This window comes from Capricornis sumatraensis, chromosome 1, assembly GCF_032405125.1.
Source record: "Capricornis sumatraensis isolate serow.1 chromosome 1, serow.2, whole genome shotgun sequence".
NCBI classification, from domain to species: domain Eukaryota; kingdom Metazoa; phylum Chordata; class Mammalia; order Artiodactyla; family Bovidae; genus Capricornis; species Capricornis sumatraensis.
The window spans coordinates 12,743,907-12,761,104 of NC_091069.1; the positions used below are offsets into that span (position 1 = coordinate 12,743,907).

At 38.5% G+C, this 17,198-nt stretch overlaps 1 protein-coding gene across 2 annotated transcripts in view; it reads right to left on the reverse strand.

The window, feature by feature from the left end:
• RABGAP1 (RAB GTPase activating protein 1) overlaps nucleotides 1–17,198 on the reverse strand; it is a 155,545-nt gene that overhangs the window by 104,178 nt on the left and 34,169 nt on the right. For both annotated transcript variants that reach the window (XM_068985711.1, XM_068985702.1), the window contains exons 3-6: nucleotides 10,751–10,985; nucleotides 9,392–9,596; nucleotides 4,586–4,760; nucleotides 3,845–4,002 (exon numbers count right to left, since the gene is read on the reverse strand). In XM_068985711.1, coding sequence (XP_068841812.1) covers nucleotides 3,845–4,002; nucleotides 4,586–4,760; nucleotides 9,392–9,596; nucleotides 10,751–10,985 — 773 coding nt within the window. The remainder of the gene's footprint in view (nucleotides 1–3,844; nucleotides 4,003–4,585; nucleotides 4,761–9,391; nucleotides 9,597–10,750; nucleotides 10,986–17,198) is intronic.

Below are 17,198 nucleotides of genomic sequence, written 5' to 3' on the forward strand. Positions count from 1 at the left end.
TTCTGTCTTCTGAAATGTGACTTTAGTTTTTTTTTCTTTTTTGTGGCTGTAAAAATTGAATTCAGCTCAGTTCAGTCGCTCAGTCGTGTCCGACTCATTGCAACCCCATGAATCGCAGCATGCCAGGCCTTCAGGTCCACCGACTGCTGGAATTCACTCAAACTCATGTCCATCAAGTTGGTGATGCCATCCAGCCATCTCATCCTCGGTTGTCCTCTTCTCCTCCTGCCCCCAATCCCTCCCAGCATCAGAGTCTTTTCCAATGAGTCACCTCTTTGCATGAGATGGCTGAAGTACTGGAGTTTCAGCTTTAGCATCAGTCCTTCCAATGAACACCCAGGACTGGTCTCCTTTAGGATGGACTGGTTGGATTTCCTTACAGTCCAAGGCACTCTCAAGAGTCTTCTCCAACACCACAGTTCAAAAGCATCAATTCTTTGGCGCTCACCTACCTCACAGTTCAACTCTCACATCCATACATGACCACAGGAAAAACAATAGCCTTGACTAGACAGACCTTTGTTGGCAAAGTAATGTCTCTGCTTTTGAATATGCTATCTAGGTTGGTCATAACTTTCCTTCCAAGGAGTAAGCGTCTTTTAATTTCATGGCTGCAGTCACCATCTGCAGTGATTTTGGAGCCCCCAAAAATCAAGTCAGCCACTGTTTCCCCTGTTTCCCCATCTATTTCCCATGAACTGATGGGACCAGATGCCATGATCTTGGTTTTCTAATGTTGAGCTTTAAGCCAACTCTTTCACTCTCCTCTTTCACTTTCATCAAGAAGCTCTTTAGTTCCTCTTCACTTTCTGCCATAAGGGTGGTGTCATCTGCATATCTGAGGTTATTGAGATTTCTTCCAGCAATCTTGATTCCAGCTTGTGCTTCTTCCAGTCCAGCGTTTCTCATGATGTACTCTGCATATAAATTAAATAAGCAGGGTGACAATATACAGCCTTGACGTACTCCTTTTCCTATTTAGAACCAGTCTGTTGTTCCATGTCCAGTTCTAACTGCTGCTTCCTGATCTGCCTACAGGTTTCTCAAGAGGCAGGTCAGGTGGTCTTGTATTCCCATTTCTTTCAGAATTTTCCACTTCTTCTGATCCACACAGTCAAAGGCTTTGGCACAGTCAATAAAGCAGAAATAGATGTTTTTCTGGAACTCTCTTGCTTTTTCAATGATCCAGCGGATGTCGGCAATTTGATCTCTGGTTCCTTTGCCTTTTCTAAAACCAGCTTGAACATCTGGAAGTTCACGGTTCACATATTGCTGAAGCCTGGCTTGGAGAATTTTGAGCATCACTTTACTAGCATGTGAGATGAGTGCAATTGTGTGGTAGTTTGAGCATTCATTGGCATTGGCTTTCTTTGGGATTGGAATGAAAACTGACCTTTTCCAGTCCTATGGCCACTGCTGAGTTTTCCAAATTTACTGACATATTGAGTGAAGCACTTTCACAGAATCATCTTTCAGGATTTGAAATAGCTCAACTGGCATTCCATCATCTCCACTAGCTTTGTTTGTAGTGATGCTTCCTAAGGCCCACTTGACTTCACATTCCAGGATGTCTGGCTCTAGGTGAATGATCACACCATTGTGATTATCTGGGTCGTGAATATTTATGCTATGGTAAAATAATAATTTATGTTGTGCTATGGCTAACTATAAACACATCTATTTTTTAAATAGGTCATATGGGTATACCACTTTTTAAAATAAGTCATATGGGTATACCACTGTATCTGGCTTCAGGTAAAACTGGCATACAACATATTAGTTTCAGGTTTCCAACATAATGATTTTATACTTGCATTTATTGTGAAATGCACCATATTTTAACCATTCTATTACAGTCAACATTTAATTTCCACTTTTTAATTTTGCTATTAAGGGGAACATTCATGCTGGTAACTCTCTTGGCATCTCAATGACTGCTTCTGATTCCTAGACATACTACAGAATCACTGGATAAAAGGAACTACATTTGAAAAATTCAAATTTGACATAGGCATCCTTGTCAATAATTTCATCACTGTATTAGGGTCTACAAAACTCTTTTCTATTATAAATTCAGGAAAGCATGCAATGAAAAGATAACAGAGCCCTAACAAATGTGTAAAGAAATCTGACCATCCAGGGGTTTTCTGTACAGCATTTCCTTGATACACAGTTGAATAGGGATATTTATGATAGTTAACTTTTCTACCTTGAAAATGACGGATCTTAGAAGGAGAAATTATCCTAGTGCTTCTCTTCTGAAAGATCTTAGAAACCATTCCTATTTATAACTTGGAATTTATACACAATCTTCAATCTTTATTTTCAATAAAGGGAAAAAAACAGTTTAAACTGTTCTGTTTCTTAAAATGGAAAAAAATTATTACAAGGTTTACAGATTATGATTTCTACTTCCCAGTATAGGAATGCATACTGCAGAAAATACCATAATAATATTGGTATGAAAATAGAAATATAAATAAGAAAGCATAAAGTACAATGGCTCATACTTGATTGTACAAGTCAAGGTTGAAGCTGCATTGTATAATAAACTTGCCACCAGATGGCATGACAATTCCAAAGTCTTTGAGGGGAAAGTAATGGTCATCAGTTTCCCAAAGGAAACAATCACTGTGCTTTTTAACTTATAAGCAAAATATCAGAAACCATTTATATTTTCACTTTATCCATTTTATGAGTCATGAATGAAAGAAAGTTCTATATGCAACTACTGATTATGATTCCAAGAAGCACCCATTTTGTGATATGAGCTATGGAGAAAAAAAGTCAGTCATCTTGCAACCATAATAAAGTCAGAAAGGATTTTCAGACTCTAGCCATTTTGTCTTATAAATGAGGAAACTAAGAGGAGAGTGAAAAAGATTCACGAAAGAGGAGAATGAAAAAGTCGGCTTAAAGCTCAACATTCAGAAAATGAAGATCATGGCATCCGGTCCCATCACTTCATGGGAAACAGATGGGGAAACAGGGGAAACAGTGTCAGACTTTATTTTTTGGGGCTCCAAAATCGCTGCAGATGGTGACTGCAGCCATGAAATTAAAAGACGCTTACTCCTTGGAAGAAAAGTTATGACCAACCTGGATAGTATATTCAAAAGCAGAGACATTACTTTGCCAACTAAGGTCCGTCTAGTCAAGGCTATGGTTTTTCCTGTGGTCATGTATGGATGTGAGAGTTGGACTGTGAAGAAGGCTGAGCGCTGAAGAATTGATGCGTTGAACTGTGGTGTTGGAGAAGACTCTTGAGAGTCCCTTGGACTGCAAGGAGATCCAACCAGTCCATTCTGAAGGAGATCAGCCCTGGGATTTCTTTGGAAGGAATGATGCTGAAGCTGAAGCTTCAGTACTTTGGACACCTCATGAGAAGAGCTGACTCATTGGAAAAGACTCTGATGCTGGGAGGGATTGGGGGCAGGAGGAGAAGGGGACGACAAGAGGATGAGATGGCTGGATGGCATCACTGACTCGATGGACATGAGTCTGAGTGAGCTCCGGGAGATGCTGATGGACAGGGAGGCCTGGCGTGCTGCGATTCATGGGGTCGCAGAGTCAGACACGCCTGAGCAACTGAACTGAACTGAACATGATATATTTCCCTACATGAAATAATTTTTTTTTATGTTTAAAATTCTTTAAATCTTGCCTCGGCAATTTGCCTATTTTCCTTTATCACTTATATTAAAAAAAAAAAAACTTCACCTATAAAAGCAATCATTATATAATATAAAGGTTAGGTAATCTGACCTAGAATTTGCCTAAGAGCACAGATAGTTCAGCATATTAATACAAACTCAAATTAAAAGAACAAAATAAGATGCCCTACCTAAAATAACCTTTACCATCATCTTCTTTTATTTCTAGAGACACAGAGAAAGTAAAGATGTCACTGTCTGGAGTCTGAGGTGCAGCAGTTGCTGAAAGTGGGGTCTGCTTGGCAGAACGGCGGAAGGCAGTGGCAAAACTGTAAAGTATCCGGCTCACCTACAACCAGACAAGTTAGGAGATGGGCTGCTATGAAAAAAGTAAAATACTTTTGTTAAGGCTGAAGGTGACCTACGTTGTTTGAGGGAGGTAGTTCACCTTACCTCTACTCATTTCTTTTAACAAATTATCCAATTTATTAGACTTATAAAGCAAACAACACTAAAAATGGCCAGAGTAGAGGCTTTAAAAAAGGAATGACTGTGAACACTAGAAATCCAACTGAAAGATGATTTCCAAAATTGTTAGGGATTACTTGAATATATTTATTGTAATACAGAATAATCCCCCAAGTTTAACTTCTATAAGAATGGTTCGCAAATATGTCATTGCTAGAAGCAAGATGCCGATTTAACCCATTTAAACAGCGGCCAATTGATTTCCTCTGATGCTCTTAGCAACAACAAGGTTCTGGCTAACCAAACTTTTATTCATATTTGAGGCCATCAAGCTGGAACAATAAATCAGTAGCAGAGAATTTCATTTGGCTTATAAATGACCATAGAAAATACTATAATAATTTCAGTGACGCAAGGGTGAAGATGAAGTTTCATCTGTAGACATTTTCCTCTTCAGTACTTACAGCTTCTTGTATTTCACACCGAAAGACATGTATTCTGAAGAGTTCTGCATTGTAGTGACTTTCAGTGAAAGCAAAACAGTCACTCTCAGGAGTTCCATCATGCCCTCTGACACAGAAGAGAATTTTGTAGATAGGGTAGTTTGCTATTTCAGTGTTTGTCTGAGGATCTAACAGTCTGTTCAGAAAAAAAATATATAAAAAGATTAGAGCTATTGGGGACAATTTTCACTATGTCCATATTGTGATTCAAGACTCATCTTTCTAGCAAAAAGATATAAATCATTTCTTGAGCTTGGCAGGCTACAGTCCAAAGGGTCACAAAGAATTGGAAATGACTGAGCACACACAGCAATCATATTAATCTTCAATCTTGATAAGTCAGTCTTATGTGGGGTCTTAAAATAACTGATTACATAATTCCATACTAAAAACTACATAATCCCCTATTTTAGGGAGGCATCATGAAACCATAAATAATATTAATGTTTCTTAAACAGTTTGTAACTACATTAAAAAAAATGGGTAAAATCAGACTACCAAAATAGATCATTAAAGCTGTGCTTCTCAGTATCTCCTAACAGAATGACTTAAGCTGCTTTATTATTTTAAAAACAAAAATACTGATATAGTTTTTCACAGTGAAACATGTTCCTTTGCTTAATGGCAAATAAGTAAGATAGACTTAACGTTAACACCAAAGAAAAAAAAATTCATTAATGAAATCAAAAGGATGCCATTCACTGAAAATTAAAGGGGTATCAGTCATTCAAAAATGTATTCATTCAACAAATTATTTATGTGATACCTATACAACATCCCAGGCTCCATCCTGGGGCCTGACAATACAAAAAATTGAAATTGAAATTATGAAGTTTCAACACTGAATGGGCAGAGCCATCCATGGGAAAGCCTGGGGATAATGGAAATACCTAAGAAAGGGAACTAATTCAACTTCAAAGGCACTTTGATAAAGACTCTGAGGCAAGAGAGACTAATTTTCTCATGTCTTTACAGAATTAAAACATATTAGAACAAAGTATAAAACATATTAGAACAAAGTATAACTTCAGTCAGGGGAATGACTATTGACTAAGAATCATATAAAAATGGGTTTTAGGGAATTCCCTGGCAGTTAGTGTTTAGGACTTGGTGCTTTCACTGAAGTTGCCCAGGTTCAATTCCTGGTCAGGGAACTAAGATTTCACAAGTCGCATCATGGCAAAAGGAAGAAATAAAAAAGCTAAATAAATGTTACTAAGCTTCACATTAATAAATACAATTAAAATTAATATTTGTGAATCTTTGCAAAATAGTTCTTTAAACACTCAAAGAATTACATATGCAGATGATTGGAATATTACTCAACTTACTACTACTACTGTCCATATGCAGCTACAACTCTACTACCATAAAAATCCAAAATGTTTGAGGGTAGAGAAACAGATATTCTCACACACTGCTAATAAACGTACAAACTAGATGAGTATTTCTAGATGGCCATTTGGCGATGTATCAAAAACCATAAAAATGGGCAAATCTTTGACCCACCAATGAATCTACTTCTAGGAACTGATCCTAAGGAAATTTTAAAATACGTAAAAATTTAGCTCAAAAATACTACTTATAAGAAAACGACAGGTAAAGCACTTAAGTAAGTAAAAGTTGCTGAGTTGTGTCTGATTCTTTGCGACCTAAAGAACTATACAGTCCACGGAATTCTCTAGGCCAGAATACTGGAGTGGGTAGCCTTTCCCTTCTTCAGGGGATCTTCCCAACCCAGGGATCGAATCCAGGTCTCCTACATTGCAGGCAGATTCTTTACCAGTTGAGCCATTAGGGAAGCCCAACTTACATGCCCATATAATAAAAGTTTAATATTAGCTGTTATTAGTAGCACTTTTATCATTAAAACTAAAATATGTAACATTAGACTGGTTATTTCTGAAAAGCCCATCATGTGCCATCATAAATTATAATAATTAAGCATATTTATTGATACGGAAAGATTCACAATACCAAAAAGCATCTTATGTATTGTAATTCTACTGATGCTAAAAATGTTGATTCTAACAGTTGTATAATTATACTTGCACATATATGTAGGTATATACACATAAAACAAATATACCTGCAACTACACAAAAAGGGTCTTAATAAACCAAGATGTTAACTGTTATTTACCAATGGGAGAGTAGAATTAACAACATTTCCTAACCTAAAATATGTCACAAGTGAACTTATCTACAAAACAGAGGCATAGAGAATAAACTTGTGGTTGCTGGGGTCAGGGGGGTGAGGGAGGGAAGGACTGGGAGTATGGGATTAGCAGATGTAAACTATCATACAGAGGATAAACAGCAAGGTACTACTGTATAGCACAGGAAACTATATTCAATGGCCTGTGATAAACCACAATAGAAAAAAATTTAAGAAAAACAATGTCTATATGTGTATAACTGACTCACTCTGCTATATAGCAGAGATTGGCACAACACTGTAAATCAACTATACTTCAATAAAAGAGTAATTTTCTAAATTTTTGCTTGTGTTCTTTGATTTTTCTGAAATAAATATGCATTTTTTATAACAAAGCTAGTTTTGTATTTAGTTAGCTGATACAGACATCTGACTGATTACGTTTAAACACTGTGACCTGTTTCAGTTAGTCTAAATAGCCCTATCAAGAGACTTTTCTGAGCTTCAGTTTCCTCACCTTAAAAATTTAGGAACTACTGGCTAGTCAAGGATATGGTTTTTCTAGTGATCATGTATGGATGTGAGAGTTGGACTATAAAGAAAGCTGAGCACAGAATTTATGCTTTTGGAGAACACTCTTGAGAGTCCCTTGGACGGCAAGGAGATCCAATCAGTCCATCCTAAAGGATATCAGTCCTGGGTGTTCATTGGGAGGACTGATGTTGAAGCCGAAACTCTAATACTTTGGCCAGCTGATGCGAAGAGCTGATTCATTGCAAAAGACTCTGATGCTAGGAAAGATTGAGGGCAGGAGGAGAAGGGGACGACAGAGGATGAGATGGTTGGATGGCATCACTGACTCAGTGGACATGGGTTTGGGTGGACTCTGGCAGTTGGTGATGGACAGGGAGGCCTGGCGTGCTGTGGTTCATGGGGTTGCAAAGAGTCGGATGTGACTGAGTGACTGAACTGAACACTGGAAATAGTTAATATTTACCAACAGGTTTCTGTAATTTCCAAAGTCAGCATGAAATTTCATATTGAACTAATGTGTCAAGCTAGTATTTGTATTGGGGGCACATGGAAAATATAAATTCTTAGGCAGACTCAGTTCAGTTCAGTTCAGTCGCTCAGTCGTGTCCGACTCTGCGACCCCATGAATCACAGCACGCCAGGCCTCCATCTCCATCAACATCTCCCGGAGCTCACTCAGACTCACGTCCATCGAGTCCGTGATGCCATCCAGCCATCTCATCCTTGGTCGTCCCCTTCTCCTCCTGCCCCCAATCCCTCCCAGCATCAGAGTCTTTCCCAATGAGTCAACTCTTCGCATGAGGTGTCCAAAGTATTGGAGATTCAGCTTCAGCATCATTCCTTCCAAAGAAATCCCAGGGTTGATCTCCTTCAGAATGGACTGGTTGGATCTCCTTGCAGTCCAAGGGACTCTCAAGAGTCTTCTCCAACACCACAGTTCAAAAGCATCAATTCTTCAGCGCTCAGCCTTCTTCACAGTCCAACTCTCACATCCATACATGACCACAGGAAAAACCATAGCCTTGACTAGACGGACCTTAGTTGGCAAAGTAATGTCTCTGCTTTTGAATATGCTATCCAGGTTGGTCATAACTTTTCTTCCAAGGAGTAAGCGTCTTTTAATTTCATGGCTGCAGTCACCATCTGCAGTGATTTTGCAGCCCTCCAAAATAAAGTCTGACACTGTTTCCACTGTTTCCCCATCTGTTTCCCATGAAGTGATGGGACCAGATGCCATGATCTTCGTTTTCTGAATGTTGAGCTTTAAGCCAAATTTTTCACTCTCCTCTTTCACTTTCATCAAGAGGCTCTTTAGTTCCTCTTCACTTTCTGCCATAAGGGTGGTGTCATCTGCATATCTAAGGTTATTGATATTTCTCCTGGCAATCTTGATTCCAGCTTGTGTTTCTTCCAGTCCAGCATTTCTCATGATGTACTCTGCATAGAAGTTAAATAAGCAGGGTGACAATATACAGCCTTGATGTACTCCTTTTCCTATTTGGAATCAGTCTGTTGTTCCATGTCCAATTCTAACTGTTGCTTCCTGACCTGCATACAGGTTTCTCAAGAGACAGGTTAGGTGGTCTGGTATTCCCATCTCTTTCAGAATTTTCCACAGTTTCTTGTGATCCACACAGTCAAAGGCTTTGGCATGGTCAATAAAGCAGAAATAGATGTTTTTCTGGAACTCTCTTGCTTTTTCCATGATCCAGTGGATGTTGGCAATTTGATCTCTGGTTCCTCTGCCTTTTCTAAAACCAGCATGAACATCAGGGAGTTCACGGTTCACGTATTGCTGACTCTTAGGTCAACGTATTTCAATAATCCCCAAAACACATACATTTCTAAAGTGCTACAAAGAATTAGGATGAGGAAGAGTATAAAGAACTGCTCAAACAAGTGACTATTTTTCATAAAAGGTCACAATCCTTGGAAGACATGAAAACTAAGTTCCAAACGAATTAACCACTACATGAGTAAAATAATTATGTATTTTGTTCACTATCGCTTTGTTATAAAACTGTAGGTCAGAAATCTGATCAAATGTTACAAATATTTCTAGAAGGCTGGTCTTACCTCACAGTTCCTTCAGATACGTTCGGCACTGACAGGGTTACATCTAGTGAGATCTGACATTGGCCCCTTAAGATGGACATCATCCTCAAGGCTTCCACTTCACTCCTGGGAGCATTTACTGAGGCACAGCCTAAATAAGTTAGTTTGCTGAAAACTACACTGTCTTCATCTGCCACTGGTGTGAAAGGACTTGACCCTTCCGAATCTGAAAGAAACAATAAGGAAGTAATTAATTCTTTTCACTTTGATATTTTGTTAATATGAATACTAAGTAAAATTCTACAAGCTACGTTTAAGTTCTAAAATTAAATTCGCCATTTTCTCAGAAGAAAATTAAAATCAGAAATCTCATACCAGAACTTGTCACCAACACTAAAATTTTTAGGTATGGCTATAGTTTCAATCCTTAACCTAAATGGTGACCTGAGATTCAGATCTGATTTATCTCTTGTAATTTGTTTTGACTTTATAATTTACATTTAGGTCAGTAATACATTTAGTATTTTACCACCCTGAAAAATCCTCTGTCTTCTTTCTGATCTGTTGTATTGTAATGATTTCTCTTATTCACCATCTTAGTTACTTTATCATGTTCTCTTAGTCCCCTTGCCTTTCCGTTCCCAATAAACATTTACAGTTTTAATATTCTACTTTTCCTCAAAGAGCCTTCATAATTGTCTTTTTCCTCCTTGTCTTTCAGCTCCCTTTTTTCAATTTGACAACTATTCCCACCAAGCAGGCCTGAGGCAAACATTTCCTTCACCAAGAATTATTTCTCTATTTCCCCAATCAGTCAGTTGCTCACTCGTGTCCGACTCTGTGATTCCATGGACTGCAGCACGCCAGGCTTCCCTGTCCATCACCAATTCCTGGAGCTTACTCAAACTCATGTCCATCAAGTTGGTGATGCCATCCAACCATGTCATCCTGTTGTCCCCTTCTCCTCCCGCCAACATCTAATTTCCCCAATACCATACTCAAATTATTTTTTCCCTGAAAAAAATCTTTAAACACTCTAACACTGTCTCACTGTTATATAACTGTTGTTTTTCTTTGCTATAAATGACATACATTTAGAGTCGACACATGTATAACTGATTCACTGCGCCTTCCACCTGAAACTAATACAACATGGTAAATCAACTACACACCAATAAAAAAAAAATTTTAATGACATTCATTTAAAGGGAAATCAGAATGGTACATTATTTATTCCTCTCACATCCCCCTCAATCTAGAATCTGAAGATTCTAGATAATATAGATTTTTGCTTTCTCTGCATCAAACCTAGTACAAAATGGACACTCAAATATTAAAAACAATAACCTTCCGTTATGCAAGCAATGCAGCAATCCTAACCTCCTTGTCCAGGTTTCACTGGCAGGCTCATCTCTGGTTTCTGGAGCCCTACTAATGACACAGGGTTAATGGTGGATGAAGCTGAGAGTTGATTAGAAAGAGGCCCATCTCCTTCGCCATCCAGCTGTGACCCTTCCACAAGCTCCTTGTCCCCTGGCTGGTCGTCCATTGGAGGATCCATCAGCACATCTGCCAGCTCTTTTTGCAGCTGCTGTTCACTTCCATTCCCTATAATCTAAGGGTCACAAATATATGCAATCAGCGAAGTGAGAGAGAGAGGCCAGTACTGATTAAAATGGGTTCACATCTAGAGAAAATCATTAGCAATTCTTTTGATATATAGATATCTTCTGAATGTTTTAAAAAAATAAAGCAAGATTTGCAATAAATAAGAGCTGCAGCTGCTCTCTTAATTCATACAAATTTTCATGAAAAAGTTTACAGTGAATCTGAGACTAATACCCAGAAATACATGTGATAATTTGCCAATTTTATTGAAAGTTTTCTACAGTGTTCTAAAATCTCAACAACTAAAAATTTTTAAATTTTACTTGTCTGTTAAGAAATAAAGATTAAGAGGAGAAGCTCCTCTTATCCTTAAGGATAACGGAAAATGTGTTTCCTTCCGAAAATTACTCGTACAAACATATGTATTAGGTAATAAACCATCACATGCACTTTACCATTGTTGCTATAAGGAAGTCTCTTAAAGGAGACTTCTCTGACATAAACAGTTCTTCAAGTTCTCAACACTTGAATAAAGCTGGGGAGATGTAAGTAGAAAATGACCTTGAGGAACAGAAGCACTCCATTTCAATGTCAAGGATTTTTCTAGAGTCATGATGGTTTATTATTGTTGCTCAACAAGGAAGTAAACAAGTAAAAGATCAAGTAAAGACTACCCAACCAAAAAAAAAAAAAAAAAATACATAGAGATGCGGTCCAAAAAAAAAAAAAAAGACTACCCAACGCGAAGGAAAACCACAAGTGAGAAAACCCAGTATTATCATTAAATGCTTATTCAAGAAACACTAGAAAAATTAACAAGAGAATTAATGCAGGAAAAGGAAATCATGATGAAAAAAAGTACTGATTTAGGCGAGTTTCTAAGACCAAAACTGGACAAAAATTTAAATGAGCAGGGCCATGAGATTGTTAAAGACAAAGAGGTCTTCACAGTAAAATTAAAGACACAAGTTAGGAAGCAAAATTCCATAGCAGCAGTACTCTGGACTACCTATGAAGGAACCCAGTTCAAAGATTTTTGTAACTCTATAAAATCAAGCCCCTTTTGATGTAAACTTCGATTGACAAACAGTGGCAAGTCTTTTTTGCTATCTTTTCCCAACATGTCAGCTATTCTTGCCTTGGGAAAAAGGACCGGAAAGGTATTCAGTCTCTGGCTGCAATTTAAGAGTCTGCTTTTAACTTCCTTCTATATTCAGGATTACTGCTATTGGAACTACTTCAGTCAAATATTTTTAACTCTTTGCTATACCTGATTCTACACAAGTGCAATCAAATTCTTTTATTCAGAAGTCTGCTTTCAGAAGTTTCTTAAAGCACATAAAAAACAATCTAGAACTTAGTTTCAATTATTTTTTTTCAGAACTGGGTAAGATATACTGTATCACATGCAATAAATAAAAGATAGCCTAACTGAACCTAAACTATTTTCCAAGGGGAAGGAGAATTAAATTAAGTAGGCTAGCTAGAGCTTCCTATAACTGATGAAGATATTAGACTCCATGTTTAAGCAACAGTAATTTTAACTGGGAAGGCTATCATTAAAGAGCAACCTAAACTGAAGACATATTTCACATGCTATGAGGTACTGTTTTTTCTTTGAAATATAGGATAAAGTCAAGTTTTCTTTTAGATAGGCTACCTCCATTGTAATATATTTACAAAACATATCACAAAAAGAAACATGTTTATGTGTTTGTCTTTCGTGTTTATACATGTTTATCTTGTATTCTTCCCTTGTTTATAAAGTCTACAAACGTACAAACTGCCTTCTATTTCCTTAACACTTCCTTAAAGGGTAGGAAAATTAATGCAGGACACAACAATGCTGATTTCTAAAAGCTGCTTAAAAATAGCAACCTAACTTATGCTGTGAATAATTAGTTCCAATACAGTACTCAACACTTACCATTAAGATCATTTGTGCACCTTCAATCCAATTTCAAATTTAACCACATGACATAATTTATTTAACAATATTTATCTCAATTAAGTCTTCTGTTTTTTTTTTAAAGAGAGTAAATTAATCTCAATGTTTCCATATGGGAAACATTCAGCAATGCCTTTTAAGGTTCCCTAACTTTGGCACGATGGTGTGATCACTCACCTAGAGCCAGACATCCTGGAATGTGAAGTCAAGTGGGCCTTAGAAAGCATCACTACAAAGCTAGTGGAGGTGATGGAATTCCAGTTGAGCTATTTCAAATCCTGAAAGATGATGCTGTGAAAGTGCTGCACTCAATATACCAGCAAATTTGGAAAACTCAGCAGTGGCCACAGGACTGGAAAAGGTCCGTTTTCATTCCAATCCCAAAGAAAGCCAATGCCAAAGAATGCTCAAACTACCTCACAATTGCACTCATCTCACATGCTAGTAAAGTAATGCTCAAAATTCTCCAAGACAGGCTTCAGCAATAAGTGAACTGTCAACTTCCAGATGTTCAAGCTGGATTTAGAAAAGGCAGAGGAACCAGAGATCAAATTGCCAACATCCACTGGATCATGGAAAAAGCAAGAGAGTTCCAGAAAAACATCTATTTCTGCTTTATTGACCATGCCAAAGCCTTTGACTGTGTGGATCACAAGAAACTGTGGAAAATCCTGAAAGAGATGGGAATATCAGACCATCTGACCTGCCTCTTGAGAAACCTATATGCAGATCAGGAAGCAACAGTTAGAACTGGACATGGAATAACAGACTGGTTCCAAATAGGAAAAGGAGTACGTCAAGGCTGCATTTTGTCACCCTGCTTATTTAACTTATATGTAGAGTACATCATGAGAAACGCTGGACTGGAAGAAGCACAAGCTGGAATCAAGATTGCTGGGAGAAATATCAATAACCTCAGATATGCAGATGATACCACCCTTATGGCAGAAAGTGAAGAGGAACTCAAAAGCCTCTTGATGAAAGTGAAAGAGAAGAGTGAAAAAGTTGGCTTAAAGCTCAACATTCAGGAAACGAAGATCACGGCACCTGGTCCCATCACTTCATGGGAAATAGATGGGGAAACAGTGGGAACAGTGTCAGACTTTATTTTTTTGGGGTCCAAAATCACTGCAGATGATGACTGCAGCCATGAAATTAAAAGACGCTTACTCCTTAGAAGGAAAGTTATGACCAACCTAGACAGCATATTCAAAAGCAGAGAGATTACTTTGCCAACAAAGATCCGTCTAGTCAAGGCTATGGTTTTTCCAGTGGTCATGTATAGATGCGAGAGTTGGACTGTGAAGAAAGCTGAGTGCTGAAGAATTGATGCTTTTGAACTGTGGTGTTGGAGAAGACTCTTGAGAGTCCCTTGGACTGAAAGGACGTCCAACTAGTCCATCCTAAAGGAGACCAGTCCTGGGTGTTCATTGGAAGGACTGATGCTAAAGCTGAAGCTCCAATACTTTGGCCACCTCATGCGAAGAGTTGACTCATTGGAAAAGACCCTGCTGCTGGGAGATACTAGGGGCAGGAGGAGAAGGGAACAACAAAGGATGAGATGGCTGGATGGCATCACCGACTCGTCGGACATGAGTTTGAGTGAACTCCAGGAGTTGGTGATGGACAGGGAGGCCTGGCGTGCTGCAATTCATGGGGTCGCAAAGAGTCGGACATGACTGAGCGACTGAACTAAACTTTGGCACCTGAAGAATGTGGTAATACACAATCTGTTGAGCCCTAGAAGAATACTTGGAGAAAGCAATGGCACCCCACCCTGGTACTCTTTCCTGGATAATCGCATGTACGGAGGAGCCTGGTAGGCTGCAGTCCATGGGGTCACTAAGAGTTGGACACGACTGAGTGACTTCACTTTCACTTTTCACTTTCATGCACTGGAGAAGGAAACGGCAACCCACTCCAGTATTCTTGCCTGGAGAATCTCAGGGACGGTGGAGCCTGTTGGGCTGTCGTCTATGGGGTCGCACAGAGCTAGACACGACTGAAGCAACTTAGCAGCAGCAGAATTCCTATTCAGTAAGGCTGGCATACGACGGATAATTAGAATTTTTAAAGTTTCCAGGTGATGGTGATGTTGCTATTCTGGGAACCAACCTTAGATTAATGGTTCATGACTACACAATACAATTACCAGTATCACCAGGAAGCACGTTAAAATTAAAATACTTGATCCTCCGTCTATTCACTTCCCTCCTACCCTAGCAACTAAATTAGTCTCAGAGATAAAGCCTTGGCATATACATTTTAAAGAACCTTCACAGGTGATTTACGAAACAGTTGTCAGGCTAGATGAGGCCAGCAGGGTACAGTTTTGTTCACCCATCCTATAAATGAAGAGCTTAAACTAGCAACTGTTTATCTCTGATTTCCTGTTATAACAGAAAAATGAACTCATTATCAGCAGGGGTTTCTGTTTCTTGCTGCCAACAGCATTCTTAACAGATACCATGATCATCTCTAAAATAAATGTAGTTGTAGCTAAAGCAATCAAGATACTGGTATTAGTGAAAGGACAGGTATACAGACCAATGAAACAAAACAGAACTCAGAAATAGACCTCTACATACATGGCCAATTGTTTTCAACAAAGTTGGCTAGGTAACTCAAGAGAAAGGTAATAAAATAAAACAAATGGTGCTGAAACAACTAACCTGACATTAAACACATGCAAAAATTACATGACATACAAAAATTAATGCAAAATGGACAGCAGATCTAAATGTAAATCTGAAAACTATAATGTTTACACAAGAAAACACATAGGAGAAAGTCTTTGTGATCCTGGGCCACAAAGATTTCTTAGAACACAGAAAGCATGCATAAGAGAAAAAAAAATGAGGTGCACTTTTGTGAATGCTTACAGCAGCATTATTCATTATTGCCAAAAGCTGAGTACAAGGTAAATGTTTATCAAGTGGTGAATGGATAACTTCCATATAGCTATACAACTGAATACCAGCTCGGGCGGTAAAGCATCTACCTACAATGTGGGAGACCCAGGTTCAATCCCTGGGTTGGGAAAATCCCATGGATGGAGGGGCCTGGTAGGCTACAGTCCACAGGGTCGCGAAGAGTTGGACACAACTGAGAGACTTCACTTTCTATGTTTCCTCAATGTTCTTAAGAGAAAGCCCCAAATCATTTCTATGTTCTAAGAGTTTCTCACAACCCTGTCTAATTAGCTTCTCATCTGTTAGCAGTCACATCAAGCCACTCAAATTCCCCAAGACACATCACAAACTTTCTAACATTTAAGCTTTGCATAGATTGTTCCCTTTCCTGGAAAACCCTCTCGCTTGCCTTTCTACTCTTAAACACCAAGCTTAAACTCGGTTACCTCCTCTGGGAGACCTTAAGCCTCATATATGGGGTTTAATCATTCCGTTTTTAGGGAGTGCACTGCTACATATTTTACAGAATATCTGCCTAGTGGGCCTTCAGCCAGACTAGGCATTATTAGATAGCAGAGACTCTCTTAAATTATCTTTATATTCCCAAAGCCTGGTGTAGTGACAGGTACAAAGTGTATCTACAATACATGTTTAATGAAATGAACTTTATAAATGCCAAAAATAAAAACCAAAGTATTATTTTATCTAATCTGGATAGTCTATAAATTTTGTTTTTTTGTGACAAATCTGAATGATTTATTTTAGCTTTGTTAACTACTTAAAACAAAAACAAATACCATCATTTCCTATAATTATGAATGTCAGTAAGGTTTTACATTTACTGTAAGAATACTGGGCAAGACCAAATACTAATAGCATGTTACAAAGGTCCATACAGTCAAAGGTATTTTTCCCAGTAGTCATGTACAGTTGTGAGAGTTGTACCATAAAGAAGGTTGAGCATTGAAGAATGATACTTTCGAACTAAGGTGCTGGAGAAGATTCTTGAGAGTCTCTCGGACAGCAAGGACACCAAACCAGTCAATCCTAAAGGAAATCAACCCTGAATATTATTGGAAGCACTGATGCTGAAGCTCCAATACTTTGGCCACCTGCTGTGAAGAGCTGACTCACTGGAAAAGACCCTGATGCTGGAAAAGACTGAGGGCAAGAGGAGAAGGGGACGACAGAAGATGAGATGGCTGGATGGCATCTGACTCAATGGACATGAGGTTTGAGAAAACTCTGGGAGACAGTGAAGGACACAGAAGCCTGGCATGCTGCAGTTGATGGGATTACAGAGAGTTGGACATGACGTATCGACTGAGTAACAACAACAAAACACAATGATCTGAAGTCC